A 12,133-nucleotide genomic window follows, 5' to 3' on the forward strand; every position below is an offset into this window, starting at 1 on the left:
CTGGTATTGTTTAAAACTTTCAGAAAACAATATTTTTGACGAACAATAGTGTTTTTGGACATTAAGTCCATGTTCACTTGAATAGATTTGGACGATAGTGATTGAATAAATTTAAGAAGATTTGAAGATAAATCTTTTGTTGTTTATTTGAGTAGATTTTAGAAGTAAGTGAGTGTGAATTGGAAATAATTTTTTTTAATCTGTCACATTAATCAAATTCTACACTAATTCTTACGAACTTTACTTCTAAATCTAGTCTCACTTACCTCCAAAATTCACTCAAATAAACAAAAAAAAATTATTTCCAAATTCTCTCGAATCCATTCGGTCACTCTTCCTCGTATCTATTTAAGTTAACAAAACACAACATGCACATGACAGGGATGGAATCACTGAGCTCTGGAGTCAACAAAGGTATGCTGATTTTATATTATCCAAATCCAAAATGATGGTTCTGAGATGTTGGCAGTATACAAATATCAGCCAGCACACACACATTTAACACAAGAACCACAACTAAGGCAGGGTAGACCTAAATGTACCTTTTAATAGTAGTACCACACACACAAAAGGCCAAATACCATTATTCATTCATACATAAATTTTTCTGTGTCCTTTAGTTTTGAGAATATTTCTAAAATGTGCTTATATGAAAAAGTTAGCAACTCAATATTCACACAACATTTATCTATAAATTTTAATTCCATAAAAGAGTTTCAGAATTTTCTGAATTCTCTATACGATATTTGTGTGACACCGGCGGCAAAAGGAAAAAGGAAAAAGGAAAGAAGAAAAACCATAACAAGACATTTTCGATTCTGTCTTTCTTGGAGGGCATAGAGTTGCCATTATTTTTTGAATCACAATGATCATAATTCCAACAATTTTTAAAGCAAAAACTGCATCAAACCCCACAAGTTGCCATGGTTAAAAGAACCAATCCGTTCAAAGTTTAACTACATTATTTAAAGTAAAAAAATATATATTAAACACTAAAAAACAACAGGAAACGAGGAAACATTGCAAGTTGTTCTGTTTTCACATTGCATTTGCATTCGTTTGTGAAACACTCTCTTTCTCCTTCTCTCACGGTTCCATTATATAAGACCTTGATTTGGGGGCAAGTTTCTATTCACTCCTCGTCCTTTCAAAGAATCACGGGGAGGGTTCAGAACCCGAGAAATGGGTCTGTCATTGGTACATGCTCTGTTCTTAACTCTGTTTCTCCTCTGCCTCAAAACAAAAGCAGAGGACTCTAGTCCAACCAGAAAGCTCGCAGGAGCATGCAACTTGTTCAGAGGGAAATGGGTCTACGATGCTTCATACCCTCTCTATGACCCTTCTTCTTGTCCCTTCGTAGATCCACAGTTCAATTGCCAAAAGCATGGTCGCTCTGATCACCTCTACCAGAAATATAGGTGGACGCCATTTTCTTGTCCCTTGCCAAGGTACCACCTTTCTTTCTCTCATTATTCATTGGACAAAATCTTAGCATTTTTTCGCTTGTTTTTCAATCCTCTGTTTTTGAGATAAAACTTGAGAAGACAACACAAGATGTAAGAAAATGTATCTAGATTTTGTTTTTAATTGTTGTAGTCTTTTTATATGCATTGTCCTTGTCATGTTATGGTCCTAGGTTAAGTGGGGTAGTGAAATTTTTGTTGTGCAGGTTCAATGGATTGGACTTTTTGCAGAGATACAGAGGGAAGAAGATTATGTTTGTTGGTGACTCCTTGAGCTTGAACCAGTTCAATTCATTGGCATGTATGATTCATGCTTGGGTGCCAAAATCTAGGAGCACTTTCAGTCAAAGGGATGCTCTTTCCAAAGTGACATTTGAGGTTGGTTATTTCATTCTTGTGCTTTACTTTATTTATTTTTCTGGCGCAGTGATTTGAAAGTTTGAATTTTTTGGTGGTAATGTTTGTTTTGTGTGTGACTTCCCTCTCTTTGCTTTCCTCCAAAGTTCAAAACTTTTCTGAGCCATTTCCATTTTTGAACTGAAATTCTGCAACCCTCAAATCTGATCTTATTTGGGTATCTGAGTTCAGAACTTGGTGTGGTGCATGTGCATATTTTTAGCAGCGGTGTGGCACTGTGCAGTGAGGTGAGAGAAGTAAAGGTGAGATGTGATTGGTGGGAAGGCTTTGCTTTTTGCTGGGGACAATTCTGATTGTTTATTTAAGAATAATAAATGTTTGTGTCTTAATACATTTTACTAAAATACTTCTTTTCACTCTCTCTCTCTCTTCCAAATTCAAACAACTTAGAAAATAAAAAAATTAAAAACTATTATATTTGTTTCTGGATTTTTACTGTTATACGTGGAGTTTCATTTTCCACATATTCATTTGGTTTAGTAGAAAAGGGAAACTTTTTTACCTCACATTCAAAACCAAGAAAAGTTACCTTTTTTTTCTCCTCTTACCCAGAAAACCTCAATTTTTATTACTTCCATAAAATTATCAAATTGTTTGATAAAGTTTTAAAATTATTAAACTTTTTAAATGATTATAAATTTCACATTTTTTTTTCATTTCAATGAAGAGTTTTGAAGCATCTACTATGAAAATCCAGTTGCTTTACGTAGAAATTTTGTCTAACAATTGCTTCAATTAGTAATGATTGATGTTGAAGATTTAATTTTGCCTCTTTATCGGATTGTAGCATTGAACATCATTGGCTGTAACTGAATTATGAGTAAGACAGCGTCCGACACCATTATTCAACAAAACCGTTTTTATAGCTTTCTGCAAATCAAATGAATAATAATTTGATATCTGCACTTTTTTTCCAACCACAAAATCTTATTCTATGATCCATTATGTTTGTTTATCATATAAGCTTCCATTATGCTATTACGTGTACAACAGATATAATTATTCATAATTGCGTGTGGGTTAATGGGTTTAAAGAAAAAAATAGTTGAATCACAATGTTAAGAAGCATATTTGCTTTGAGAAGTCTGCAATTTAGAAGTTTTTTCAACAATTTTTTTAATAATTTTTTACAACACTTATACGATAGTTTGTGGTGATTAGTTTGATTGATCGTTTAAAATATATATATATTAATAAAACAACGATACATAATTTATTATAAAAAATTATTAAGAAAAATTGTTAAGATATCATAATAAATTTTTTATTATAAATCAGAAAGTCGTGATTTTTTTCAGGACTATGGCCTTGAGATATACTTGTACAGAACAGCATATTTAGTGGATCTTGACCGTGAGAAAGTGGGACGAGTTTTGAAACTAGACTCTATCAAGAACGGTGACTCGTGGATGGGGATGGACGCGCTGATCTTCAACACGTGGCACTGGTGGACCCACACCGGAAGCTCACAACCGTACGATCAGTCTCTCAGTACAGTTTTCCAATTTGAATGGTCAATGAATGACAGTGATTTGTAAATATTGATGACAGGTGGGACTATGTTGAGGTGGATAATAGGTTGTTCAAAGACATGAACCGTTTTGTTGCATACTATAAAGGCCTAACAACTTGGGCTAAGTGGATCGAAAGAAACGTCAATCCATCACAAACCAAGGTCTTCTTCTTGGGAATTTCTCCTGTGCATTACCAGTAAGTTCTCACCGATTTCTTTCATTAAATTCATCACTCTCTCGGTTGTTTCATAATAACAAATAATACCTCAAATGTATTAATTAAATTTTTTGAATGAAGACCAAAATTATGTTTAGTCCATGAGTTTATGGTGAATTAAAGAAGTGATGAGTATGCATGGCCTTAATATATAGTGATGTAATGTGGTGATTAGGGGGAGAGATTGGAATGAACCGGCAAAGTCATGTATGAGTGAAACAGAACCATTCTTTGGACTGAAGTACCCAGCAGGAACACCGATGGCTTGGGTGGTGGTGAACAAAGTTTTGAAGAGGATAAAAAAACCTGTGTATTTCTTGGATGTGACCACACTCTCACAGTACAGAAAAGATGCACACCCTGAAGGGTATAGTGGAGTTATGGCAGTAGATTGCAGCCACTGGTGTCTTCCAGGGCTTCCTGACACTTGGAATGAACTTCTCACTGCAGTTCTTTCTGGTTGAAAACAAACACATATAACTTTGTTTACTAGGTCCAACTTCTTACAGGAAAACCAATTGTTTTCGACTTTAGGAGATTTTTATTTCGCATTTTGCTTCTCTTGTAATTCTTCAATAAAAGTGCTTTATGCTCCTAATTGTAAATGTAGATCGATGTGGCAGAAATTTGCCTTCAATTGTACCAAATACCATTCTCAATTTTAAAATCATTGTGGAAAGATGTGTCACTCGTTGTAAAGTTGTTGATCGATCCCCTTTTCTAAAGTAACAAAAAATTATGTAATGTGGATTTTTCAGATGAAAATTGTACCCTTTTAAAAATTTTAAGTTCTGTGTATGAATTTGATGTATTTTAATAGTTTATATGCTTATATAGTATATGCTTTTAAAATAAACTAAAACACAATTAAGTAAACTTTAAATTTAATTTAATATAATAAAATAAGTTTGTAAAGTGATATTAAATAATGGACTTTGCCTTAGTTTACATAAAACTTTCTACAAGCAAATCACATAAAAGGTGCATGATTAGAGTTTGCAGTGTTTCTCAAACTCAATTGATGGAGAAACCCAACTTAAAGTGTAATTCAAAGGAGACTTCTTCCTGCACCCCATGTTATTATTCTTCCACACCCCTGAAGTTTTCATTCTTTTCCATATTACCCCAAAGAAGGTTTTGCACCGAAATGGGCACTTCGGTTTGATGACCCGAATCCGGGAATATGTACCGAATTAATAAATTCGGGAAATTTGGGAAACAGAAGATGCAATTCACCAAATTCAAGATAAATGGTCTGATAAATTGGGGTCCCAAAGAGAAAATTTTCCATGGCAAGAATCCTAAGAGGAGGAGGATGACACCGAGGGTATCAAGTTGTAGTGGTGAAGAGAGAGAAGGAACGGCGCATTAGGCTTCAAATTTATCAGAGGGAGTAAATGGGGAGAGAAAAAACGTGGATGGAGGAAGAAACACCTAATTCAAATTAAACCTCAATGGTGCAAGTGTGTATTGTGGCCTTCAAACTTTTTCACAATTTCCACTTAAATTTGTGGATCCAAGCCATAACACATTCACAAGTCTACTTTTTCATTTCCTCACAGGACGATACTAGACAAAAAAGAAGGTTAATTGAAATATTTGTACTGTATTAAAATTTAAAATTTAGGAATATATATACATATATATACAAATATTTATTACTATTAAATTTATATGCAGAATTAATATTTTCGATTGTTATTTAATTTTTTAAGAAAAAGTGTTAGTTTTATAATTTATTGATTTCTTAGTTGTAGTTATTATGGACTTTTCACGGTGATGAATAAAATTAATTGGTCCCACCCATAACCATGATAACTGAAATGACTAAGAAATTAATTTGAAGCTTTTTTATGTTCGAAGTCTCACATCGCTTAGGCCTTGTTCACTTGAGGGGATTTGAGGGAGAATAATTGAGGGGATTTGAGAGGATTTGAAAATAAATTTTTTTGTTGTTTATTTGAGTCAATTTGGAGGTAAGTGAGAATGAATTTGGAAGTAAAGTTTGTGAGAATTAGTGTAGGATTTGATTGACGTGACAGATTAAAAAAATTTACTTCCAAATCCAATCTCATTTACCTCCAAATTCACTCAAATAATCAACAAAAAAATTTATTTTCAAATCCTCTCAAATCCCCTCAATTACTCTCCCTCAAATCCACTCAAGTGAACAAGGCCTTAAATATAAGATCAAATTATAATATATAAGTGGAGTGCAAACCTCACCTTACAAGCTGATTTTATGGAGTTGAGTTAGGCTTAAAGTCCATTTCTAAAATGGTATCAAATTTTACTGTGTTTCTCGGATATCAAAATTCAATGAACAATTTTTTTTAGATTTCAAAATTTTAGTATTAATTTTTTTGAAAAAATAATAATTGTTTTTTTGTTTTTTTTAAAAAAATTGTTTTACATGTTTTGTTTGAATAATTTTTTGATCTTCAATTATTATTATTATTATTGAAGTAGTGAGATATTCAATAATAATGTTATGTTAAAGGTGATTATAATCTAAGATGAAGAATTATCCTTTAAGTTTGATAGATTCACAGGTACTTTTCATGTAAAATTTTTCTTCTTTTATAAATGAAATATGCTAGGAAGATTATACAAATAATTTTATAAATGATTAAATGTTTTTCACACATGATAAGTTAATTGAATGAGTTCGAGGGATTGCTTTTGATCTTGTTTTTTTTTTTTGTTCTCATTATAAGATTTAATAAAGCTAATAATAAACTTGGGAGAAAGACATTTATATTGTTAGGATGTGAAATAGATGGAAAGTATTGGAAATACAAATCTGATGTTCATCCTAGTATATATGACACAAGAAAATGCGAGTGTCTTTTGAAATTAAGAGGCAAATGAATTTATAATGAAGAAGGATGAGTACTAAAGGTAATGTGTGAATATCATAATTATGATTTAGCACAAACTTTAGTTGGTCACTCTTGTTCGAAAGTTAAATTACATTGAACAATAATTATTTGTTGACATGACTAAGAGTCAAGTGAAGCCTACAAACATTCGTCTTACTCTGAAAGAAAATAATAAGTGTAGTGTGAAAATAAGCAAGCAAGTATATAATGCAAGATATACTTACAAACGATAATTAAGAGGTTCGAGAACTAAATTACAACAGTTGTTGATGAGGTTAGAACATGATAAATACATCCATTGAAGTAGATGTGTCGACAAATTTGAGGTAGTAAGTGACCATTTTTTGACACATTGATGTAGTGAAATTGTTGAATGCTTTTAATACTATTTTCTTGATGAATAACACATACAAAACCAACAAATATTGGTTATCATGGCTTGAGATAGTTGGGGTCACATCAACAAATTGACTTTCTCAACTGCCTTTGTATTCTTATCAAGTGAACGAAAACATAATTTCACTTGAGCTCTAGAAAGGCTAAGAGGATTGTTCTTTACATTTGAGGATGATCCACAAGTCATTATTAGCGATAGAAACCTAGCTTTGATAAATGTTATGGCTAGTGTTCCCTAAGTGTTATCATCTTCTATGTTGCTTTCGTGTTCAGAAAAATGTGCAAGCCAAGTACAAAATGTTAATCGATTATATTGAGGCATGGGATTTTGTCATGGAAGCATGGGAAATGCCATGAATTGTGAAAATGAGTCAATGTATATTGATTGTGTTGATTGCCTTCATCATGCTTATATTTTATACTCTTTATTCTTTGAATATGTCATTGACTCTTGGATCATTCCATATAAGAAATACTTTGTAAAGGTGTGGACAAACCAAGTAATGCATTTAAGAAACACAACATCAAACATGTATGTTTTAATATTATTTTATTTTGTTTTTTATTAGATGTTTTATGGTATTGTTTTGTATCACGGTTGAGTCTGCTTACTAAAGCCTGAAGAAAGTATTTGGAAGTAGTGTGGAGACATTTGTTCGTGTTGGGATACAATTCATAATGCCACCATCCTGCAAAATAATAAGATAAAGGCGTCTTTGGAATAGCATTTGGCGACTGCGTGATAGACTGCTTATACCTAAATTGCCTTAACATGTGTTTAACTAGATGTCGGTGTACAATCACACCCATTATAATCAAGCTAGAGAACATACTAATTATAGATGTGAACGACTAATCCGATGTGATTCATATGGGTCTATATCACCCATCATATGTCAAGGTATTCAACTGTGTCTTTGCCTCATGTAAGCTAGAAATATGCCTCTTCATCACAAAGTGTGAGATCGATACCTCCATTATAACTAGGCAACATGTTCTTCCTTCCCATTTCAAGGAAGTGCTCATATATTTAACTCTACAAAAAAGTAAAAATGTTTTTGAAAAATGAAACAATAAAGGAAATCAAAGTGCAAAATATATGTGTACTTGTGAAAAAGTCATATATCTAGCTAATTGCTTTGTCTCTACAAAGCTAGCATCTCCAAGTTGTTCATACAAGTGGACGAGTGTAATAACTCTCTAAGCATAGTTGTCACATGACTACATGTCTCTAAAAAGCAACAAGTATGATACATGGATGAATGTGACGCTCTTATCCGTAAAAATTGTGCATCTAACAAGATGCAATAAGTAGGCCCATGCAACATACCTCCATTACTAATTCTCACAACAGTCTTTATATAAGTCTCTCAACTAGCTAAGTCTTACTTGGGGACCAAGACATTGTCTCAACTCAAATGTAGCCCTTGTGCGATCTACGCCCAATAGGTCCATGAGAGTTTCTTAAGTTGCTTCAAAGTTCTAGGACTTAATTTAGACAAGATTGTTCAACTATAGACAAATGTAACAACGCAAACATGTCATCTAGTATGGTCATCTCACCAACAGAGACATGGAAAATGTTTGTCTCTTATGTCATCTATCAACAAATGTCAATATCAACCCCTTATTCGCGTAACTGTAAGAAATATCGCATAGAGGGATCAAACCAAAATTCACACAAAATTTTAAACAACCACATGATATGTTCCAAATTTGTTTAATTTTTTTCGTGGAAAACCAACTTTATCTCCTATCGGTCCTAAACAAAACAATTGCAAATAAAGTTGAAACAACTCGTCAAGCACCAAAAGAAAAAAAATCAACTACTTTACTGCTATGGTCTTACCACAACGCGAATGTAACACGATCGACATAATTCATCAATAATGATGGAAAGAGAAAGAGGAAGAGGAAGAGGAAGAGAAAAAGGAGAAAGAGAAGAAGCTGAATGTGGCATATGTGACAACAACGAAATGTTAGAACGATGACAATGATAAAAAAAGAGAAAGGTGAGAAAGAGAGGAAAATGAAAGAAAGAAAATGAAGAAGAAATAGAAAAAGAAAGTTTTAATTGTGATATTTATAAATAAATTTTAGTGATAACTAGAATATGTCTCGACAACTAACATTAAATATTTATTAATAAATATCACTAACAAAATTATAATAATTGATAATTTTAATAAATATTTTTTTTATTTATTAATAAAATTGATTGACGATTATTTTATTAATAAACTTTCTATTACTAATAATAATGTTAAAAATTTAAATTATCAATAAATATGTATTATTATTACAAATTTGCCTAATTAATTCTTTTTATAATAACTAAAATTCGTTGATAAATGAAAACTACTTTTCTTACAAACTATAATAGAACATGAATTAATATTAGAAAATACATTATCATAATAAGTTAATTAATTTTGAGAGATTTTCCACCAAAATATAACATTATAGTTGACATTACAATCCAATTAAATGTTCCCAAATTAGTTCAGATTTGTTAACTTCACAATCAAATGATTGATTCAGCTGGTTCTTCCACGAACATTTGCATCATATTAACTCAGTCTATGATATCATGGATTTAAACATTGTATGGGATTATTCTATAACAAATGTCCTTCTATCAACTATGACCGATATCAACAAAAAATAAATACAGAAGATATTGAAATAGGTTAAAATTCTGACTAAGATTAAAAATAAAAATCTAAAGAAGGTTATAATAAAAAATAGTAAACCTTAATTTTGTATATGTGGGAAAAAGTATAGATACAGAGTGGAAAGAAATGTCCTAGTAAATAGGAGACATTTCCCAATATGCCACGTGTCTGAAACCCAAAGCGGCTGAGGAAACAAACCATAACACCTGCTGCTTCAGGTACTAAGCATGTTACCGCAACACTCTCACACGTTGTAATACCTACAAACCGTACGTTGTACCACTTGTCCCTTCCATGCAAACCTCATCCACCACCACCTCTTCAAACCGACACCACCCTTCTTCTTATAAGCAGCTCACTGGACTCCACAACACAAACCAAATTCAAAAAACAATGGCATCTCAGCAAATGCCTCGCAGAGATCCCAGCAAGAAGGTGAAAGAGAGAGATGATGACGTTGAGACATATGGAAAGAAGTCGTTTGGTGAGAAAGAGAGAGAGTTGGTTTCTGATAGAGCTAGGCCTAAGAATATAGTTAAAGAGAAAGAGGTTGAAGAAGGAAGAGAAAGTGGTGGTGGAAAGTATGAAAAGTTTGAAACGAGTTTAGGAGAAAAAGATAAACTCGAGGGAAGAACAAGAGTGGTGGAGGGAAAAGTGTGGAACGAAGAGGAGAAAATAAGAAACATTCCTCCAAGAGGAAAAGTAGAGGCAGAGAAAGGAAGAGCAATGGAAAAAACAACAGAGGAAGCTCAAAGAAGAGAGAAAGGTGAAACCAAAGAGGTAAAATTTAAAACTATTGCCTTTAATATGCTTTCTTTGTATGATAACTGTGCCTATATCACTTAGTACTTTCCAATGAAGAAAAAGTTACTATATAGTTTTGAATATTATCACCTGCTGATCATGGCTAGCGTTCATTAATCTCTCTCTAAAGGGGTGTTTCTCACTTGAGTTTCTGTAGTGTTAGCCCTTCAACGGGGCATTTTAAAAGTGATAAAAGTTGCAGGGAAACAAAGCATCTTCATCTGTAACTTTAACCTTTTTGAGATTGTTGGTTTTGACAGGGTGATGGTGAGGAACAAGGAAGAGGAAGAGAACAAAACGAGCAGCCTAGTCTTGAAGACATTTCCAAGTACAGAGGCCAAGTTCAAGAAAAAGCAATGAATGCAGTTGAAGCTGCTAAGGAGAAATATGAAAAAAAGAGAGCAAAACAAGCAGAAATAGAAGCTTCCAAAGAGAGAAACAAGCAGGCAAAAGACTTCACAAGAGAGAAGGGTCGTCAAGAAGGAAATCTTGAAGGAGATACAGTGCACAAAACTGGTGGAGGCATCAATGATGAGAATGTTGGAGAGGAAGCAGTGGAAATTGGAAAGATTGCTTCTAAAGTGGCTGCAGATTTGAGGGATAGGGCTATAGTAACAGGTTGGAGTGCTGCTCAGTACTCTACTGAGATGACTGTGGAGGGAACCAAGGCTGCAACTACCATTGTTGAGGAAGCAGTTGAGTATTTGGGCCAGAAGGTTTATGAGCTTGCCGCTAAGTCAATGGATACTGCTACTGGTTTAGCTGCTGCTACTGGTGAGAATGCAAAGGAGTACACTGCAAGGAAGAAAGAGGAGGCAGAGAGAGCTTTGGAGGTCAAAAGAGAAACTCAGAATCAGGCAAACGAAACTGTGGCTGAGATTGGAGATAACATGGTGAAACCAGCACATCAAAGTGAAGGAGGAGGAGGAGTGTTGAATTCCATAGGTGAAACCATAGCAGAAATAGCAGAAACTACTAGAATAATGGTATCAGGAGAGGGAAAAGAGGAAAAACCAAAATCACCTCAATATGAACATGCAGACATGAAACTTGATTAGTTACTTTGAGTTGCATGGATATGTTCATAATGAAGTTGGATTAGGGAAGAAAATCCATCAAGAAATTAAAATCAGTATGTATACTTTTTAAATAAAGTTGGTTTGTATGTGAATATCTATCATGCAGTAATACTTGTCTAAAAGTTCCACGTTTTGTGGAGTTGTAAATAAATAAGAATGTCTTTTTGTGATTCTATGTAGCAGTAATAATGCATGTGATCTTGCACTGTTTATGTATATTATCTATGTATCTATCTACTTGTGTAATGTCATACTCATTAATTATTTAGAATCTTTTTGGATTATTAAATCTCATTAAGTATTTGGAATACATTCCTGAATTGTTAAATATATTAATTTAATCTGAAAAATGCTTTTTGTTTTTAGATAATGTAGAAATATTAAACTGTTTGAGTCAGAAAACATTGTCTATGAAGCTGCACATAAAGGAGAAAAAGGGTATTATATCATTAGGGTTGAATGACAGAAGAAGAAAAATGTGTTAACAGAGGAAGAGTAAAGCTGATTACTGCAAAAACCTTCTTTAATTTTTTGTTTATTTTTTTATTAAAGTTGGTATGATTCTTCGTTATTTTTATTGCACACAATTCACACCTTCATTGAAGATCTCATTCATTGGATATCTCAGTGATGTTGTTCAATTATCAAATTTAAAATTTTACATTAATCATTTATTATTTTATTAA

The 12,133-nt window shown here is 32.9% G+C and overlaps 2 protein-coding genes across 2 annotated transcripts; both read left to right on the forward strand.

Annotated features, from left to right (window-relative positions):
* The first annotated feature begins 1,049 nt into the window (after window positions 1-1,049).
* Window positions 1,050-4,290, forward strand: LOC124840815 (protein trichome birefringence-like 39). Its single transcript, XM_047316941.2, has 5 exons — window positions 1,050-1,448; window positions 1,670-1,841; window positions 3,179-3,354; window positions 3,432-3,590; window positions 3,787-4,290. The coding sequence occupies exons 1-5, from the start codon at window positions 1,183-1,185 to the stop codon at window positions 4,073-4,075; spliced, it is 1,062 nt and encodes a 353-aa protein (XP_047172897.1). The 5' UTR covers window positions 1,050-1,182; the 3' UTR covers window positions 4,076-4,290.
* Window positions 4,291-9,957: 5,667 nt separating this feature from the next.
* Window positions 9,958-11,559, forward strand: LOC124840809 (seed biotin-containing protein SBP65-like). The gene is made up of 2 exons (XM_088092237.1): window positions 9,958-10,344; window positions 10,629-11,559. The coding sequence occupies exons 1-2, from the start codon at window positions 9,958-9,960 to the stop codon at window positions 11,424-11,426; spliced, it is 1,185 nt and encodes a 394-aa protein (XP_087948363.1). The 3' UTR covers window positions 11,427-11,559.
* The last annotated feature ends 574 nt before the right edge of the window (window positions 11,560-12,133 follow it).

The sequence above is a fragment of the Vigna umbellata genome, chromosome 6 (assembly GCF_029865625.1).
Source record: "Vigna umbellata cultivar VRB3 chromosome 6, Vumbellata_1.0, whole genome shotgun sequence".
NCBI lineage: Eukaryota > Viridiplantae > Streptophyta > Magnoliopsida > Fabales > Fabaceae > Vigna > Vigna umbellata.

What these genes read in the sequence shown, in the direction of transcription:
- LOC124840815 (XM_047316941.2), top strand. Translation starts at nt 1,183, where the DNA reads ATGGGTCTGTCATTGGTACATGCTCTGTTCTTAACTCTGTTTCTCCTC. An exon ending in TTTCCAAAGTGACATTTGAG is followed by an intron (nt 1,842 to 3,178) that starts GTTGGTTATTTC and finishes GATTTTTTTCAG; the next exon opens with GACTATGGCCTTGAGATATA. An exon ending in ATTTCTCCTGTGCATTACCA is followed by an intron (nt 3,591 to 3,786) that starts GTAAGTTCTCAC and finishes TGTGGTGATTAG; the next exon opens with GGGGAGAGATTGGAATGAAC.
- LOC124840809 (XM_088092237.1), top strand. Translation starts at nt 9,958, where the DNA reads ATGGCATCTCAGCAAATGCCTCGCAGAGATCCCAGCAAGAAGGTGAAA. An exon ending in AGAAAGGTGAAACCAAAGAG is followed by an intron (nt 10,345 to 10,628) that starts GTAAAATTTAAA and finishes TGGTTTTGACAG; the next exon opens with GGTGATGGTGAGGAACAAGG.